The 19,866-nt window shown below is 45.8% G+C and overlaps 1 protein-coding gene across 1 annotated transcript in view; it reads right to left on the bottom strand.

The window, feature by feature from the left end:
• The window catches only part of LOC129734540 (ankyrin repeat domain-containing protein 26-like), a 51,526-nt gene extending 36,062 nt beyond the window's left edge, over positions 1 to 15,464 (bottom strand). The window contains 10 exon segments of the mRNA XM_055698154.1: positions 706 to 1,183; positions 1,476 to 1,567; positions 2,802 to 2,868; positions 2,951 to 2,984; positions 8,772 to 8,911; positions 9,688 to 9,825; positions 10,347 to 10,453; positions 10,568 to 10,741; positions 10,976 to 11,090; positions 15,109 to 15,464. Coding sequence (XP_055554129.1) covers positions 706 to 1,183; positions 1,476 to 1,567; positions 2,802 to 2,868; positions 2,951 to 2,984; positions 8,772 to 8,911; positions 9,688 to 9,825; positions 10,347 to 10,453; positions 10,568 to 10,741; positions 10,976 to 11,090; positions 15,109 to 15,314 — 1,551 coding nt within the window. The 5' untranslated portion in view covers positions 15,315 to 15,464.
• Between the last annotated feature and the right edge of the window lie 4,402 nt (positions 15,465 to 19,866).

The following is a 19,866-nucleotide window of genomic DNA, read 5'->3' as shown; positions in this document are numbered from 1 at the left end:
AGATTGACCAAACAGCTGGAAATAGCAGAAACAAGCACCTTCTTAGCCACCCATCGACAACAACTTTAAAAATGCTTCTCCTGTGTAAGACAACAGGGAAACTTTGTTGAGCTTTGTTTTACAAGACCTTCAGTTTTTCTGGGAATCTCTGAGGAGACAGCAATGACATTAGCCCTAAGTCATTAGCCCTGGCTCTGCAAAGCTCCTGAGAAGCAATTCTTCCTGTCAGCCTAACTCTAGCTTTCATTTCAGTTACATTGTTTTGGAACACGCTCCTTTTCCTCTACTTTGCTCCAGGAAAATCACTAACTTCCTGCTCTCAATCTGACTCAAACTTTTTGGTTCCTCATTTTCAGCCATCGCACCAAGTATTTTACTAAATGGCAATAAATCTTGACAGATAAAAACTGTACATACAACTGAGAAAAAAATTAATTTATTTCAGAAAAATTATACTGCCTATTTGTTTTCCTGCAAAACCACTGCAACCAATAAAAAAAAACCATTGAAAATACTGCCCAATCTTATTCTTATACCTAAGAAACTGCTTTGGTTAGGAGTAAAGGCATTTTCTATTATAAAAAAAGGATGATCAAAAGATGGATATACGTGAAATATTAACAGAAATCCAGTTTACCTTTTGGTTCTTACCTTTATCACCCTTAGAAAATACCTTTGTGATTGAATCATCCTTATACAACTTACTTTGGTGCCTGAGTGAAACGCTGCTCTTACATTTTCGTCATGCCTATTCAAGCACAAGTGTTCACTTTCTTGTTTCAGTGCTTCACAGACTTTATTATCTACTTCACATTGCTCTTCTTCTGTATCTTCATCATCCACTTGTTCAAGACAGACAGAGTTTGGTCTTTGACTTTCAAGCCTTGGGCTTTTTCCTGCTGACAAAGAACTATTATCACTTTCAAAGCCATTACTGAAGCTTGACTTTTTCTCCTTAAGACCACAACTATCTGAGAGAAGCTGAGGTGTCTCTTTTTTCCAGTTTGTCATCTTAGATTCTGCAAAAAGGGAGTCATCATTTCTGTGAAACTTCGCCTGAATCATGCTTTTCTTGTTCCAGCTTTCTTGTTTATCTTGCAAATTATTTAGATTCTGAAAGACAGTTTGCTTTGGTACCGACTTGCAAGATACTTCATTATTCACCGTCTTTGGAGACATGGCACTTATGTCAAAACAACAAAAGGAGTTATGGGAATGGCAACAGGCATGTTACCAGATTAACGGAGTAATCTGGGAATGTCTGGAAAAGGAACCAAGTCAAGGATGGGCAGGATGGAGGAAGGACTTGGCCAGGGACAAAGGCTTAGGAGGGGATTAATACCTTCATTTTAACAACATGACTTGTTTTTTCTGAAATGCCTAAGTGCTGTGTTTTCAAAGTGCTACTTCTCTCATTTACTACAGGAAAAGAATTGTTTAAAAAACTACTTAGCAAATCTACTTTTATATATTAGTATACTATGCAATCTTTTCCAAATAGCTTACTGTTTTTCCTGAACTGCTGGGAAACATTCATTAACAATGTCAAATTTGGCTTCTGCAGCTTCTGTAAATAAATGATTATTTTCTTTTAGAACACTAATGACAACAACAAATCCTTTGGTCACATCAAACCTTGAACACTAAATGTAATCAGGCTGTCCTTTCGACAGTGGTCAGGTGCTGGCTCCATCCTATACTTCTAACTACAAAAACACTCCTCACATACGCAATTCAGTGAGTATTTCACCCCCAAAATACCATGCAGGCACCCTTCTGAAAATTGTTTCCAAAACTATGGTTACATGCATAGCAGTTTGAAAAATCTGGGTTTAATATTTGTAGCACTTCAGTAAAACTCAGTTATATTTAATATCGCAGCTTCTGGATGCTTACCTGCAAGTGTGCACAAGGGAAGTAACTGTTAAGAACCCTAGGTTTAATGCATTAATTAGTCCCTGCAAGTACACTTACCAGAATATCCTGAAATTTCAAAAACATGCCAAAAAATGCATAATTTGTATTTAAATCGGTGCAAGAAAATGAAATCATGTTAAAACTGAACATGCTTGCACCTCCAGTATTAGAGTAGGTTGAACTAGAACACTGGTTCCTCATCGCTGCAGAATCCCAGAGCAACAGAACAGATGCTCCAGACATCACTGCAGAAGTTAATAATGCTTCAGAACACTAGCAAAAAAAGCAGGCCTGAGAGCTTGTAGCTGACAAAAAGAATACTACCTAAGCATTCAAAAAAAGGAGGGAAAACATGCAGTGTGAGATTGCATGCAAGCACAGAATGCCATCTCAATAGAAGAAAAAAAGATGACCCATTTGAGTAACTCATCGGCTGAGCACTCTTGAGTAACCTGATGAGGAGGAAAGGAGAACTAGGTGATGAAGGATTTCAGTACATCTTCATTAAAAAGTGCCCTTTATCGGTTAGGATTCTATCACGAAATTTACAGGAAACATTAACAGTGTTTGGGGAAGAACAGAACAGGTTATATTAGTAACTTATAAACTTAAAATCTGACTCAAATGACCAAGAACAAATAAAACTGTGGCGATTTATCTCGTCGCCTACTGCTCTTTTGCCTCAAACCACAAATCTACTGCATGATCTGCCACAGCTACAGGTCTTTTAGGAAAAACTCACAGCAGAAGAAAGGCTGGCAGGTCAGAGACTGCTTCTAAGGAGAAAACAATATTGGCTAGAACTGCAGTTTCTTTCAATCCCCCAGAAAACTTGCCTTCAGATCACTTATTTTTATAGGACATTTACTGTAAATACACCGTACCTTGGGAGTAAAATCGAGTTCTTCCTCAGAAGTATGCCAACTGACATCGCTCCCCTCTTTCTCCAAGCTTCTTAAAAAGTAAAGCAAAATGAGTACCGTGTCTCTCCAATCATTCCTCAGGTATGTGCTGGGTATGTTTAAAGTCTTACCCGATTGAGTCTCCTTGCGACAAGCCGTCTATTGCTGTTCAAACACGAATTGACATGTTGAAATTAGATTTGGCATGCTAAAAATTAACCAGCACATACAAACATTTAACCTGGACAACTCTACATGTCATAACAGAATGAAACTTTGGGGAGTCAACTTAGCGTAAGACAGCATGAATGAATGCATGCATTTCCAAACAACTGCTTTTTCAAGCCACACTGAATTGACAAAACAAAAAAGACTAGAGTTTTAGATCCTTTGAACTTTTATACCTAAAAGTTTAAGAACTACCTCTAAACTAAAAAAACCCAGCATAGCATGAATATGCTGTGTTAATAAACAGTTAACAAAATACTGGTGCTTTAGCAAGACGGTAAATAAATGAACTGCTGAAGTACTCATACTGCACACACAAGCACACCCTGTTGACAGAGATTTTACTGGTTTATATACTATACTAGCTGGTGCTCTACCCACTTACACGTTATCCTGAAAAGGTAAAAAACATCAAAAAGCATAACCAAGATCTAAAGCTTATCCTCACGTAGAAGAATCCCCAGCAGTTCTCTACACTGCACCAAAAAGGGTATTCAACAGGCAAAACAGGCGTACCCAGGGCACCCTATACTACACTCCAAGCTTTCATCCATGTTAAGACAGCAACTGGCACATAGGATCACAGGATAAATCAGGTCACAAGGGACCTCGGCAAGTCTCTCAGCCAACCGCCTCCTCAAAGCAGGCTCGGCTCTGAGGTCAGATGAGGCTGCATAGAGCTTTATCCAGTCTGATCTTGAACCATTCAAGGAGGGAGACTGCACAACCTCTCTGTTTTACTGTTCTCACCATGGTGAAGCTGCCCACATTCCGTTAGAAATTCTCTTCTTTCCATTTATGCCTCTTGTACCTTTGCTTCATGTGACACACCACTGGGAGGCACCTGTCTCTGTCTTCTCCTCACACGTACTGGAAGCTGCTGCTGGGTCCCCTTCAAAGTCATCTCTTCTCTAGACTGAACAAGCCCGGTTCCCCCAGTCTCTCCCCCAAAGGCAAGGAGTCCTGCTCCTGGCAAAGCTTGATGGCCCTCCACTGAACTCGCTCACGGATGAAAGACCACTCTCTCTTGCACTGGGGGCTCAAAATTATACCCAGGGAGCTGGACACAACCCAGGGACTGCCAAGAAGCGGTGTACAATCCCCTCCCTCAGTCTCCTGGCTATGCTGCTCTTCATACAGCCCAGGACACCGTTAACCCTCTCAGCCGGCAGGGCACCCTGCTGGCTCATTCTCAGCTCACTTTCTGCCAAGACCCTCTGGCTATTCCCAGCAAAGCAGCTCTCCAGCCAGGCAGCTCCAGCACGTGCTGCAGCAAATGGTTGTTCCTTTCCATGTGCAGGACTTGGCATCTGCCCTTGCTGAATTCTGTTAAGACAGGCCTGACAGCCCATTTACCCAGCTTGTCAAGATCCCTCTGAATGGCAGCGTGGCCCAGATGCACATGTTGCAAACTCAACCATAGCGCACTCTAGCACACCACCGATGTACTAAAGAAACCTGAACTCTAGGAATCCAGCCTGAAGACTGCGAAAACCTCTCAATTATCAACACCTAAGATGAAATAAAAGGCTTCTTCAATTCCCAGGACAGAAAGGAAAAAACCAAACAGAGCCTCCACATCGTATCTATTTCAGCATTCCTCAAGTCCTCGATAATTAGTTCTCGTTAACTATCATCACAAAATGAAGTTGCTTATAAAGAGGAGATTGGTGGCCTTCCATAAAGTTGTATGATGACAGCCAAACCGAGGTCTTAGACAAAATCATTAAACGGAAAAGAAAACAAAGGGCATATCATGTTGAGTAAGTTATCTGAACTTTTGCTTTCCATGGATAGTAACTTTAAGCAAGGATCAAAACCAGTTCCCATTCTCCTTTAAAAAAGCAAGAGAGAAAGTTTATGAGCTAGTTTTCAGACAGATCTTGATGCCCTACTGTAGAAACGGGATCTAGAAAAGTAGTATCTAGGGATCACTTGTTTCTACTTTAATTGAAGTCCATTTTCATTTTGGAGTAACAGAAGAGCATATATATTTTTTTTTAATATTATTTACTATCACTAATGACACAAAGCAATCACTCAATTCAGTAATTAAGGACCCGTGCAAAACACGCAAACAAAAAGCACCCAAAGCCTGCTCTCAAACCTAATTTATAAAACCAAAACCATCAGAATAGAGACCTCCAAGATAATAAACATCACAGGTGTGTTAGTATTTGTACATCACACAGCATGTTCCATAGTTGAAATGCTACTGTATAGAATACCTTTCTTTGGTTTTCCCGTTCTTGATGTCTGGCTAGGAGATTGTGGCATTCCTATATCCATTTAGGGAAAGGCGTGTCAAGGACAGACCAAACAAGGGCACCAGAATAAATGTGAATCCCCCGAAATTTGGAAAACATAACCAGCACATTAACAAAGCTATAGCAATGGGAGAATGTACTGTGACCATCAGCCTACTCTACAGTTACAAGAAGTAGAAGCCAAACCTATCACAACCTACAGAACTCTACTCTTAAGGGACAGTGTCAAACACTGTAACTTAATTTACTTGCTCCACTGTAGAATACCTATATTCCAATATTTTGAAACACTGAAACAGATTCGTGGCAGTTTACTGTACTGCCAACTTTGCATTTCTCTCAGCTTGACTAGTCCTTGCCCAGCACTGACTGCCAATGCAATTCCTTCATATTTGTAGAGTGTTTTATACGTACGGCACACGTAAAATCCCTCCGTCTAAGCATCCCAAAAATCTGTAGGTGCCAACAAACTTTGGAGGTACACTAGCCAGTTGTGTCAGATGGTGCCTGATGCAGACACAGCCCCCTCCTACCTCAGTTTGAAGGTAAAAGCCCTGCATATATTGATTTGACCATGCTGAACTGCTCACGTAGAGAAGCTACGCCACCAGCCAGAACGCAGGCTTGACAAGCAGTCGGAGTGAATACCCTGTTCCCCCAGGGCTATAGGGCAGGCCACAACTGGACCAGAACGGGTGCACTGACTGCTGTGAGTGTCATGCATGTGTGCTTGTGTGTGTACGCGTGTCTATGTGCTGTGGAACAGAAGCTTTAGAATACAAATCACCATCCACCTGCTCTACCCATCCTACTTAGTAAAATGTTATTTTTTATATCAATGAACGGTGTGGTTCTGTTATTGCAGCTACCCAACACCAAATGCCTGTGTGACAAGGCCGTAACATTTGCCTCAGAGCAACAGGGCGTCCTGCTTATATCGATGTTACCACAAATACATGGAATGGATGTGGCAAGAGGACTCCTATCAAAAATACACATGTAAGAGTTAAAAAAAGGACCTCAAGATTGTTTCTCATTCCTTCTCCATTTCTCAGTTTTCTTAAAAGGTGATACAGCAGATAAAAAGCACACTGAAGAACTCGTTTCTTTTCCAAGAGCTCTATGATGAAAAACCAATGGTTTCTGTAGGAACAACACACCAATACGCAGTGCAGCAGCTAAAAAAAGCTGCCACTGAAGACATACTAGAAATCTGAACCCTCGCTTTTAGAAAAAACACATAATTACTTTTTGCCAAAGAAATTCCAACTTCAAATCTGAAAAGTCTGTCATTCGATATGCTAGAGGTGGAAGCCATTCATTTGGAGGTTTTTGCCAGTCTGTCTGTAATCAACAAAAAGGTTCATGTTCTGACAAAAAGTAAACACTCAAATAAGCATGAGCCAACTTCTTAAATGTACCGACTTGCTCACTAGAGGCGAATATTTTGAACAATGTTCAACAAGTGCAAAAGTAGCAGCAAAAGGAGGAAGGACTACATTGAAGATCCCAGAAAAACAGGAATGAAGAGCAAGATTAAAACAAAGAATTCAGAGTGGGTATTCCTCCGTTGTCCCACGATCAGTTGAGCTTCTCCTCTGACAGGGGCTTCAAAGCTTTTACTGCAGCCTGTCAAAGGGACTCATGATGCAGGACCTGCGCTTTGTGTGTGCAAGCAAGAGACTGCAGAATCAATGCCACTAAGCGTTCCCTGCATGCTACTAATCCCTCTCACTCAACAGGCCGGGGTCATTTTCCAGGAAACTGAGCACAAGGAGAAAAAGATTCGTACTACTCAAGAAAAACAAGCCCTACTATAAACAGTTTGAGAACACAGCACACTCTTTCTCCTCCCAAGTCCTTAACCCACATAAATATGCTCTTCACACTTCCTATGCCTCTTCAAGTGAGGATTTCCCATAACGTTGTGGACTTATGCTAGTAGTATTACTGTCTTCAAGGAACTGAGCAAATTACTTGGTTCAAGAACCCATATTTCCCTGAGGGCATATCAATTTTGGAATCACACAACAGTATTATTCTTCAAGCCACATATTTTAAAATAACCCGGGCCTGTCAGTCATCACAATGCGGTACCACAGCAATTATCTATGTGCACAGGAGGCAGCCACAGAGTGCTGTTTGGGTAAAAGCAACATTTTGTTGATTAAACTACCTGTACCAAGCCCTTTCCAAAAATAAAATAAAATATAAAAACCTCCGCATCTTCCTTCAGTCTATCAAGAAACTTTACACATCGCTGACTAGATCAAAATAACTAGTCCTAAGTCAAAGGAACAAAGTTTGCTCTAAACTAAATTCCCCTACCTGGGAAAAGTGAACTCGGAAAAATATCTCACGTTTTGCTCATATTTCACGACATATTTTAAAAAGGAGTAATAAACTGTGTTTGAACGCTGTCTGCTGCCCATTTGTGGCAAAGTTCTGATGTAACACCCTTAAAAAAACCAGAAAGGATAGAACTTCCCACTGTAGGGCCTGAGATGTAAAGTACAAGAAGTTCGATCTATATTAAAAGATTAGTTTTCTAAGATTCCTCTACGGCTATATGAGCTCATAAGCGTAGACTGGATCTTAAAAATTAAGGAGTTGTTGTTTGGTTTTTTTATTTTAAAATGAACTCACTGAAGGAGCTAATTTTTTGATAACAAGGCAATTCAATTGTTTTTCTGGATCACAAGTTAATATGGACTTTTTAACGTTTATTTCATACAATTACTGGAAGTAGAAGTGTTATTTATTTTTACTGGAATCAAACTATGTCCATGAAGATACAGTACACACAGAAGCTGCATTATTGTTCCTAACCAAGTGACTTTTCCAAGACGATTTTTCCTAAGTATGTCTCTACAGCACCTACACAGAAACAACCGTAACTGATGCTGAGAAATAAGACAACTCACTAAAAGCAGCTTAGTGCAGGTGAAACTATTAATATTAAAACACCACTGCACAAACTCAGTGGCTATCAACAAGACATGTACAGTCCTGCTAACTCATCTGTTGCTTCCCAGCTACAGGAAGATGCACAACTACTCAGGATGAACCTACTGCTTTTGCAATTCATTTTCACAATCTGACTGGCCATCTAAGGTACAAGTACACACCCCAAAACCAAAACCACTCTCACCTAGTTCCTTCCTTGTCCCCCTTCTCTCTCGGTATGAAAACCTATACAGATGGGCAATCTGGCAGGCAGAAGGCAACAACCCGGTACGTGGGCCCGTAGCACACAAACCGCAGCTGCCTTCACCCCTGACAAGAAGCACCTCCAACCAGCAACAAGTCAGCATATTCACAAAGCTTCTTGCGCTACCCCACCTGATGCCTCCACTAAAGTCAACGGTGAACACAGCGAGCGCTGACAACACAAACCCCCTAAAGAAAAGGCCACAGCGATTTTCCTCGTGAGCTCCTGCGTGATTAAAGATCCTACCTCCTCTGTCCACAGCAGGTGCACCCAACGTCAAGCCAGCAGCTCCGGCCCGGTGAGGAATGCCAGGTACTGTGTCGCCTTGTGCACCACCTTCGTCTCTGTCTCCCCGGAATGCGTATGCCACCAGTTGTTTACAAAGACTATATAGGGAAAGAGAAGAAACGTATTTGGTAAAAACAACCACATACTTGCTTATACAGTTTAATAGAACAGTTAACAGCCACTTATCCACCCTACACGTATTCATAGCCGTAGGAATTCATATGCTTGTATGCATTCACCGAGAGTAATACACACAGAACTTACTGCACGGCTACTACCTACTTCAATATTCACTACAGTCATGTTCACTCTAGAGGTGCATATCCACACCTACGAAGCCATTAGCTCCAGCTCGGCACAGTATTTTCAGCCTAGCTGTTAAGCAACCATAACCACCTTAGAGAAGGGATACGCACAGGTACAAAGCTATCCATAAGAGGGGTGAAACTGCTTAAGACTTTAACAAAAGGGATATGTTAGATCTCTGAAACAAAAGGCTGGTAGTTCCTGCTCATTGTAGTGGAAGTCAGTAAGGACAATGGTGCTGGTCTGAGGAGAGGACTGACATGCATTTCAGTTTGCCACGTTCTACCTCTGGGTAACTGTAGGATACAGACGTGTTTTAGAGTTTGTATTGGGCAGGTGCAAGTTTAGCATCAAAACTTGGCATCTAACAGACCATTCGGGGCGGAAATTTTCTTCAACATCCAGATTAATACTAGACACAGGGAACGATACGTATCAGAAGACGTCACTGAGCACAGCTTCAGGACAGCTTTCAACACACCATTAAACCTTGCTGCTATTACCAAAACCATTCAAAAGCCACACTGACAACTGACAACCTATTCTAACAATAAAGTCAAAAATTTACCTAGAATATCCATGAGTAACAGCATAATCCTCAGCTGTCCATCCGTTAGTGTCTTTATGGAAAAGATCAGCACCATATCCAAGAAGAACTTTTATTAAATTAAGCTGTCCACCAGATGCTGCAGTCATAAGTGGGGTTCTGAAACACCAAAAATATGTTACGAAGTAGATCATTTGACACAGACACTGTAATTATTTTTATTCCTGTTTGCTCTCAAAAACTACTGTCCTCATTACTGAATGAGCAAAAGAAAAAGCAGTTTTCATTAAATATGAAGAGCAACCATAAAATGCAAGAGGGAGTCAAAACAACCAAACCTTCAATCTTCAGACAAAGCTTCCACATAGACAACACTCACATACAAACTATGCCACTATGCAAGAGATGTTTTTTTCAAATCGAGGCAGTGCTGCTGAGCTAACAGCATGTTTCCTGCCAGAAGGGACACCACAGGCAATGCCTTCTTGTAATCCTCAACGAGGAAAGCACCCACTGAGGTATGACAACAGCCAAGCGCAGATGTGCTTTCACAAGCCACACAGAAATAGCTGCTATGTGGCTCCCCGGTTTTTTTTTTCAGAGCTCACTCTCATGCCTCTGATTAATCCAACCTAAAGAATACTAAAGAGACCCATGCAGAGTTTTGACAAACCACTCACCTTTCACAGTGATCTCGAGCATGCACATCAGCTCCTTTCTGCAGAAGAAACTCTGCTATATCTTCATGATGTTCAGAGATAGCAAGAATAAGCGGAGTGTTTCCCTCCTGAAAGGGCAGATAAATAAATTTAAAAATAAAAGCAAAAAAATAAAAAACCCTACAAGAGAAATACTAATACAACTTTTTGAAAGAACTTCTTCAACAAATACAAAAATTTACCTTATTCCGAGCATCAATATTGGCATTATGCTCAAGTAACAGCCCCGCTACGGTTGTATTAGGAGATCGGACAGCAAGGTGAAGGGCAGTGTTGCCGTCAGCATCCGCCAGATGGGGGTTGGCACCGTGCTCTAGCAGAATAGCTACACATTCTTCTTGCTGGCACTGTACTGCCTGGGAACAACACGCAAAAAAGGAAGAACTGCCAGCACTCTGTTACAATTGCCCCGGCTTCCCAATGCTGGAAAATAAGAGCACCTTCAAAGCTGAGCTAACATATGCCTATTCCACGCTGATTACCAGATGCATGCTTCTACACAGAGCTGTGTAAAGAATCCTCCCAGCCACCTCTCGTTTAATGCACAGTTGACAAGCCCCACTTGAAAGAGCATGACATATTCCACATACCTTCATCAGTGGCGATCTGTTATCACTGTCAGTAAGATTTAGCTTACACTTGTTTTCTACGAGATATGTAACAACATGCACATGGCCATTCGCAGAAGCAAGATGCAGCGGTGTCCTAAAAATTAAACATATTAAATTAGCACAGACAACTAGAGAAATAATTTCAGTCTCTGATAAATTGATATGACCACAAGTTTCACTTTGCACAAAGCAAGCTTAAGAAACGATTTCTCATTCTGTTACCAGTAACAGCAGTTGTGCACCAAACACCCGAGACTGGCCAGCAAAACCCCTCCGCAGCATCTGCTTAGTAAGGTGCCATTTCCTTCACTCTAGAACTTAATCTGCACAGATTCCCGTGCCCAGGTGGTGGTCACTGCCTCCAGCAGGACTACACCTGTGGCACAGCAAAAAAGCTTGGGCATCTGAGAACTATGGCAAGCAACCCTCTAAGTTCTATAATTATTCATGTGCCAGAAGTATCAGAGATGTAGATGGGCTTTATATAAAGAGTATCAGCGTTTCCCTGCACTTTGAGGATTTCTGCTTTTTCTCTAGCCTGCTTACTACTGCAACAAAACCAAGTACTCACTTGCACCAAAGTGCCCCCCATCACATGCAGCAAACCAGACAGCAGAACACTGTAAGCCTGAGTACAGGAAAGTAATACCTGATCCTTCAGATATGTATAACTATGATAGTCATAATAAGCCTACTACAGAGGAAGTCCTCTCCAGGGACGGAATACTGTGTTTCCATAATACACGACCAGCATAAGAAAATGAAACTCTTTTCTTCAAGTTAAAGCCTTGCCAGAGGAAAAAAAAAAAAAAAAAAACCCACAAAAAACCACCCCAAAAAACCCCTCCTTCAAACCACAGATCATCTTAGGTCTGATGTCAATTAACCAGCCTACTTATACTGAAAGAAATTGCCCAGAAAGTCCTTGCATGTGTTTCCCCCTAAATCAGAGGCACAAATCAGCACAAGCTTCACTCTGTGCAGAAGCAAAGCACCTGCTGCTCTGCAGGACACCTGTCCCAACAGAGCAGAAGACAAGCTAGAAAACAGCTGGGACCTTCCTCCCTTGAAGGTGATGCAGTAACAATCCCACAGTTCCTCAAGAACTGAGGGGAACACCAGCACTGGTTCTGAACCACATCGCTGCAGGTAGGTCCTTCTCTGTATTTAGGAAAGCTCAACTAGCCTTGCAATTGTTTGGGTACCTTGCTGAGACAGGAGCACAACAGCTCCCTGGCTAAGGGGGAATGGAAAGGGAGAGGTACACAAATGCAGTGGCAGGTGATGCAGAAACACAGTAATCTGTAACACAGATACTTGCTACAGGGCAGCTGACATCCTCCTCCACTGCAACAAAGATGAGGAGGAGAGAAATACAGAAAACTTCAAAGAATTTGTAATGTCTTGCTACAGACAGGGAACAGACTGGAGCACTGACAGAGGAGTAGCTCAAGAGCAACTACCACCACTTTTTGAGAAATTCCCATGGAAACATGTGGGATTCTTCATCTCTGAAGAAACGACTGACTGAGATTATCTGAAAGCTAACCAGGACCGGTTATGAAGGAGTCCACAATCATCTGAAAGCTGCTACTACCAACCGCCAGGAAGCATGACAGACGTGAAGTAGTCACTATCAGCTCTGCAAACAGAAAAGCCTTCAGAAAACTTGTGGACTTGCTGCTGTCCTCCTCATCCAAGCCTCTCAGTCCGTCAACAGGAGACGGCTCTGCTTGGAGCAAGGCCTGCTGTGCTCCACAGAAGATCCACTTCAGGGAACAGGCTGGCAGAGAACACCAGGGCTCAGGGTTGCCTGTCCCTGCAAGAGGCCTCCAGTAACACCGAAGTTCTTCTGCCACCCAGCCCTGGGGACACTGCCCAGATTCTGTTCCTGCTCCTGCTGCTGCAATGCTACGCTGATCACCTACAGAGTAGAGGAGAACTGCTGATGCCTGAGCAGCCACGAAACAACCCCACTGGGAAACAGCAGGCTGGCAGTACACACTTTGAATGGCCCTTGAGCCGACAACCCAGCAGCTACAAGCCAAGCAATGAAAGCGCTGGAGTTCAGTCTGACAGGCAGCTGACAGGGTCAATCTCCCTTAGCGATGAGCTCTGACCCAGGATCCATGACTAGCTGGCATTGTGCCCACAGTGCTTCCAACTACAGAGTTGTGCCCGTCTCTGTCAGTGAGGCTGAAGGTTTTGCTAGACCACCTCTGAAAGCTGCCTGCTCCTAACTGATGCTGTATCAGGCACACTTTCGGGAGGTCTTATGGGCTACAGGACCCACTTTATGGAAGGAACCTGTTGGTGTGATCCTTGCCATGCTCCTGGTGCAGGATTTTGCTTTTGGAAATCCTGAGCAGCAAAACTGAGATATTCATACAACCAACGCACACGTTGTTGCCGTTACTTTGCATTATTTCCTACTCTTCACCTCTATTTCCAATGATACCAAGTCTTCCAACACGAAGCCCTGAAACGCAACTGCATCTGGTGGTCACTCACAACACACATCACACCCACAAGCACTAAGAGGGCACAGGTGGCCTTGCAACCCTCATGGCTGGTACAGAGGGCAGTGGCTGCAGCAAGTAGGCAGGCTCTGGCCACCAAATTGCTCTCAGCCTCGCTTTTCAGCACTGGGCATTATCACGGCAAAACCACCACCGTGCTCATCATAGTATGCTGCCTTTTCTTTCTTCCCTCCCTCTCCCCCCCGCCCCCGGCTTGGTTTTTTACAGTTTGTGACTGTATTTGTCCTCTTATAACACTGATAATTGCCTGGCACACAGAAGGAAACCCTTCAGAGGAAAAAAAGCTTTCTAGACAAGATGAACTTGAAACGCAAAAACTAGCGAAAATTCATACCAGGGTCTGCTAAGAGCTGGTGACTGACTGCTGACTGAATCAGAAAGCAGTAAGAAGAAAGAGAGAAAGGTTCCAAACTATTTCCATAAATGCCATCGGGCACCTCGACTCTGGCAGCTGAATTATGCACAGAAGTGCACTCAAGCCACCTTAAATGGCATCCCCCACCTGCAGCTGCATAAACAAATACTGGCTGGCAACACTCAGGCACACAGCCCACATGCTGACTGACTGCACTCTTCATTGCCTTCCTACAAATCTAGACAGTTTCAGGTGTTTTCAGGGCAATAAGCTAGCTGGCTGGCAAAAGTCCAGTCTTCAGAAAAGACAGCCCAGGATGCTGAAGTACTCTGATTAAACCAGCATCTCCTCTGAATGTCATGGATGTTTTGACTCAGTCTTTTCAGAAAAGGCATTAACAGCTCGACACATCCAAGACCCAAAAACCTCAGCTGATTCCCTTATGCTTACGGTGGACCATGAGGAGCTATGCTGCAGCCCAGGGCTTCTCCCTAAGATATAACTGCCAAGTACTTGCTGTGCTTGACTCAAAAGCACACATCCTACCACCTGCCAGAAGCAGCAGCTTCCTCTGCATGGCACTGCCCAGATCTTCCAAACCAAGGCACTAATTAGCTGTACCAAGGCCACAGAGCAAACAGCAAAGTAACTGCCACCTAAAATCAGACTGATGTTGCTTTGGCTGCAACATCACAGTCACAAAAGGCACATCAGGCAACCGTCCACACAGCACCAATACACAGCACACTTACCCTTTCCTAAACGCAGTGCTTACCCTCTTTTACTCCCAGCTGAGGCAGTGCAGCTTGCTCAGCTCAACTACTAACCCCGCACGCCGAGGCCTCCGAGGTGCATGCACTCTGCCTTCCAAGCCTGCCTGGAGAATGGCCCTGAGGCTCCTTCTGCAACCCGCCCTGGCCAGGCTGCTGCCGGCCCCCTGCCGCTCCTGCGCCCCCAGGCAAGGCAGCACCCCCGGGAACGAGGGCACGGAGGGGGCCGGGGCAAGACGGGGGATGCTCGGCCGACTCCAAGGGCTCCTGGCAGCACAGGCCTGGCTCCCCGCCCAGGCTGAGGCTCCCCGCAGCGATGCTGCCGTTCGCTCCCAGCGCCCTTGAGCTGCCGGCGGCTGCAGCTGCACCTGCGGGTCCCGGCGCTGCCCGCAACCCCCCCGCACCCCGCCCCAGCACCGCCCGGCGCTGCTGCCCCCCGCCGCTTACCGCTCCGCCGTGTCCCGCTCGTCGATGCCGCATTTCTTCAGTCTCTGCCGCACCTGACCCAGGTCGCCACGGGCGGCCGCACGGTGCAGCTTGCCCAGCTCCTGCAGCCGGAGCTCGTAGGCACCGGTGGGGAAGGGCTTGGCGGCGCTGCCGGACGCTGCCGGCCGCCCCTTCTTCTTCCTCCCGAACCCGAAAAACCTCTTCATCCCGCGGCACGGTCCCGCCTCAGGGAAGAGATGGCGGGAGGCACGCGGCGGGCTGCGGCAGGCCCCGGGCAGGGCCGGGGGATGGGGGGGTCCCGGGCAGGGCCGGGGGGTCGGGGGGCCCGGGGCTGGGCATCGGGGGCTCGGGGGGCCCCCGGGGCAGGGGCATCGGGGGGCCCGGGGCTGGGCATCGGGGGGTCGGGGGGCCCCCGGGGCAGGGGGCCGGGGGATCGGGGGGCCCGGGCAGGGCATCGGGGGTCTCGGGGCAGGGCATCGGGGGATCGGAGGGCCCCCGGGGTAGGGGGATCGGGGGGGCCCCCGGGGCAGGGGGATCGGGGGGTCGGGGGGGGCCCCCGGGGCAGGGGGATCGGGGGGCCCCCGGGGCAGGGGGATCGGGGGATCGGGGGGGCCCCGGGGCAGGGGGATCGGGGGGGCCCCGGGGCAGGGGGATCGGGGGGGCCCCGGGGCAGGGACGGGGGGTCGGGGCCCCGGGCAGCGGCCCGGTACGGCTGTCTACGGAGCGAACCACCAGAGGGCGGGAAGCCGAGCGCACAGGCTGCTCCTCAGCGCGGCAGCGGCGGACAGCGCCTCCCTCAGCGGCGAGCGCGGCGGTTAAACGGCCGGCGGGCTCTGCTGGCGGGGGCGGGGTCTGCTCCGGCGCGTGTCCAGCGCGAGTGACGTCACTTCCTGCCCCGCGGTGCCCGGCGGCTCCTGCGCGGTGCCCGGCCGCGGCGCTGCCGAGCGGGGCCGGGGGCAGCGAGAGGCGCGGCGGGTGGCGGCGGCGCTGCGCCCCCCGCAGAGCACTCGGGCCGCTGCCGGGAAGCCCGGGGGGTGCCGGCGTACCGGGCAGCAGCAGCTCCCCGCTGGCCCCGGCGGGGCCCGCGCTGCGAGCACGCTGGGGGGCTCGGGCGAGTCGGTTTTAAAAGCAAATGGCTCAAACTTGGAAGCGCTTGTCGTTCAGGGCAAGGGCATCTCGTCAGGGAGTTATGGCCAATACAGTTCTCCGACGCAATTCGCCTCCTAGTTTGTTGAGCAGTCCTGCTTGTGTGCCATCGTTAGCCCTGGGCAAATGGATGCCAAAGGAACAAACAGCAAGGGTTAATATAGCGGGAGGGGGGCTGGGGGGGGCTGTAGGCACCATCTAGTTACCTGCCTTGCCATGACAGGGTCAGAAAGTTACTTTCCAGTAAATGTGCCTGAGCTGGCACTGCCACAAAAGAACACAAGCGGCCGCTGAGTGTATGGAAACGTGGTCCAGAAATCAAAAGACAGGTTGTGCCTTTGGTATAGATAAGTTGGGAACCATCCTCCGTATTGTACTGCTGCGGTGACGGCACTAAGTAGTTCAGCGTGGTGAAACCTTACTATAAGTACCATATGGTTTTGGGGTGATGTCACAGTCCAGTATACCCTAGATGGTTTGACTCATGGAACACCTTGCCAGCACACTACTTCCTATTAGAAACTGCCTCTTGCCAATGAGGTTGTGTAACATGGGAGAGATGGCAAAGAAAACCTAAATCAGAGAGAGGGACACACTTGACTGTGATTAGCGCTGAAAATATTGATTACAACAGGACAGGAATGTAGTACCACTTTTTAGGGAGGAGATTCAGCCCTTTGAAATACCTTCTTTTCCTTCATCGCTAATAATGGTACAGCTCCTAAAACCTTCCTTTTCCTTTCTGGAATGAGTCTTCACAGCTTTATCAAGCCTGTTCGCTCTGGCAGTGTTCTCGCCGACCAAAGTGGCTGATGTACAGTCACTTTCCTTAGTTGATGCTCAGTGTATTAGCAGCATTCCGTTATTGCAGACGTGATCTCTAGAAGGAAGAGCTATAATAATAATAATAATAATAATAATAATAATAATTGTAAAAAGACAGAAAAAAGACTTTTGCTGAAAACACAGCCAAGTAAATTCAGGTTGCAAAACCCGAATTCTATGAGTTTTGGGAAATGGCTATGAGCAGCAGCCATTTCAAGAGTACCTCTGTAATCAGTCGGACCATTTAATGGGGGAATGGAGAGCAAAATGCATTTTTTAATTGAGTGTATTTGTTTTCTTCCAGACATTAGAAGAAAGGCAGGATTTTATTTACAAGGTGGCAACACACAGTAAACACAATCCATCTCTGCTCTTTCCAGGAGGAAGTATTTCTTCTCCAGTGTTTTTTCAAGTGCACGCATGCTTAGCCACAAAAACTTGGGTTTTTTACAGGTCACTCCCCAGCCAAGACCAGGAGACTCTACAGTTCCTGTGCAATATTAAATGTTTCAGAATGGTATTAACACCCCCCCTCCCCCCCCGTGATTACCCAGTTTTAGTTGGCAGGGACTTGGTAGCTGGCTGGGCTGAAATTCAGTTTCAGGCTTTGAAGATAAGAGGGTGCTGATGGGTCCTGTGGATATAGTATTATGGGCACAACGGGCCCTATTTGTTTATTATTAGCCAGAAAGGATGCAAACCTAAAAACTAGAATCTATCACCCAGAGCAACCTCAAAAGCACTTCTGGGAACTCTGCTTCTGGGTCTCCATGACAAGGGAAAGACGGACTGAGTCAGCTACTAGTAAGCAAAAAGTTACTGCATTCATTTTTTTCTGCATCACCTCACACTGCATTGTGCCCTGGGAAGCAAAGACACCATTCCGAAAAGCAAACCCCCAACTGCCTCCTGCTCAACTCGTGCCTAAGACAGGCTTCAGGGGGTGACCTTGGGCAAGGCCAAATGCACAGAGTTGTTCCGAGTGATGGTGGCGTTACTCCCCTCTCTTCCGAGAGGGAGTAACTGGGAACTCTTCCCAACAGAGCCACTCCAGAACTTACACAAAGATACCCGTCTAGCTTTTACTTGCTTCCTCCATGACCCCCAAACGATAAGGTACTCGCAGCCTGAATGGCAGGGATAACAGAAAACAATGAGTATGTAAGAACCGGACCAGAAGGTGCATGTGGTTCTCCTGGGTATTGGCTCGGTGCCCGGAGAATTTTCTGGGCTCGCCTGTTCCAACAGTTCAGCCTTTTCCTCGTCAAGATGAGCAACGCGCTCTTCCAAGGTGGGATCGTGACTTCAAGTGCTCCTCCCACGTGCTGTGCAAGTCCTTGGATGTCAGAGCCAGCATGTTCTGCTTCTGCATCTGTGAAAGCAACAGTGGCAGAAGAAAAAGTAAGGTGGCCGGAAAAGACAAGAGCGCAGGAGAATGCAGCAACTTACACAGAAACAGGCCTAAGCTCTCCTCCACCCATCCAAGACCTATGGCCAAGGTTGGTGTGGAGTGTGAAACACACCTTAGGAACCATAACCAAGAACAGCAGCTGGAGCTGGTGGGAAGAAGGAATACTCTAGAAGTGACAGGATGAGGTTGCAACTTTGGGGAACAAGATGACGTGTCCACGCACACACAAAATCACCCTACAGCTTTCCTGCAAAGCTCCTCTGGTTCCCTCTATACTTCAGTTTTCATAAGAACACTGCAAAACGTGGTGCAAAAGTACAACATTCGCTCCTACTTTCAACAGCTACGGTCAGATTTCTTCATATAGTTACAGACATTAAGTACCTTAGTTTTCAACTTTTTTTCCAACTCCTTTTGCAAGTGCAGCTTGTCTCTCTCCAGGTCACTGTGGTAGCGCGTAGTAACTTCAAGTGAAGCTTCTGGCATAGATTGCTTTTTAAGTGCATCAGCAAGCTCCTGCTGCAGTTGTCCAACTGTGCCCTAACAAAACAGTTAAATGAGCATGAAGAAAGTTCTAAGAACATGAAATACGCCTTTAACTTATTTTATTATACAATTAGACCTGTCTGTAGGTTGAACCCAAAGGTATGAAATTTTGCCTGCCACCAGCAGGCATCTGCAATGATGATGAACCTCTCATCATCTTTCTCAGCTGAGCACCTTCAACTATCAGCAGCTGTTCATGAGGATTTCTGTTTCCTAACACATAAAAAAGGCTCAAGTATTGTTCTTCCTTGAACAATACACAAGCACACACTGCAATCAGGTATTTTTTTCTAACAAAACCCAAAGAAATCTGTTGTGATCTAAGAGCCATAGTTTGACTGCAACTATTACTCTGGTGACTGAAGGCAGGACTTTGTATTAGATTGTTCTTTGTTCTGTTTCTTCACTATACAAGTACAATTAAATGAATACAAATATCTGAAAGCTCTTTTGAGATACACTTTAAGAGTATGTTGAATCACATCCTCTTGTAGTCTTCTTACTGGGCTCGTTTTAGAATAACAACTGCCTTTATACTGATAGATTAGGTTTACAAAATTCTGGATAGCTCATATATATATATATATATATATATATATATATATATATATATATATATACACACACACAGAGTCTTCAAAAGGAGCCTGTTATTTTGGTAGTACGAATACAAAGCAAGTCACAGATTAAAATGATTGACAGTACTGCTGGAGTGTGGCTACATATCATAAAAGAGAAGGGAAAGCTTAAGGTCACTGTCTGACATGAACTTTGAGGAACAGGCGGGCCCCTCAGAATCCTCAAAACACATACAGAAATTAACAGCTGGA

This window comes from Falco cherrug, chromosome W, assembly GCF_023634085.1.
Source record: "Falco cherrug isolate bFalChe1 chromosome W, bFalChe1.pri, whole genome shotgun sequence".
Taxonomy (NCBI): Eukaryota; Metazoa; Chordata; class Aves; order Falconiformes; family Falconidae; genus Falco; species Falco cherrug.
Note: the sequence above shows the minus strand (reverse complement) of the source record. Positions and strands in the feature narration are given on the sequence as shown.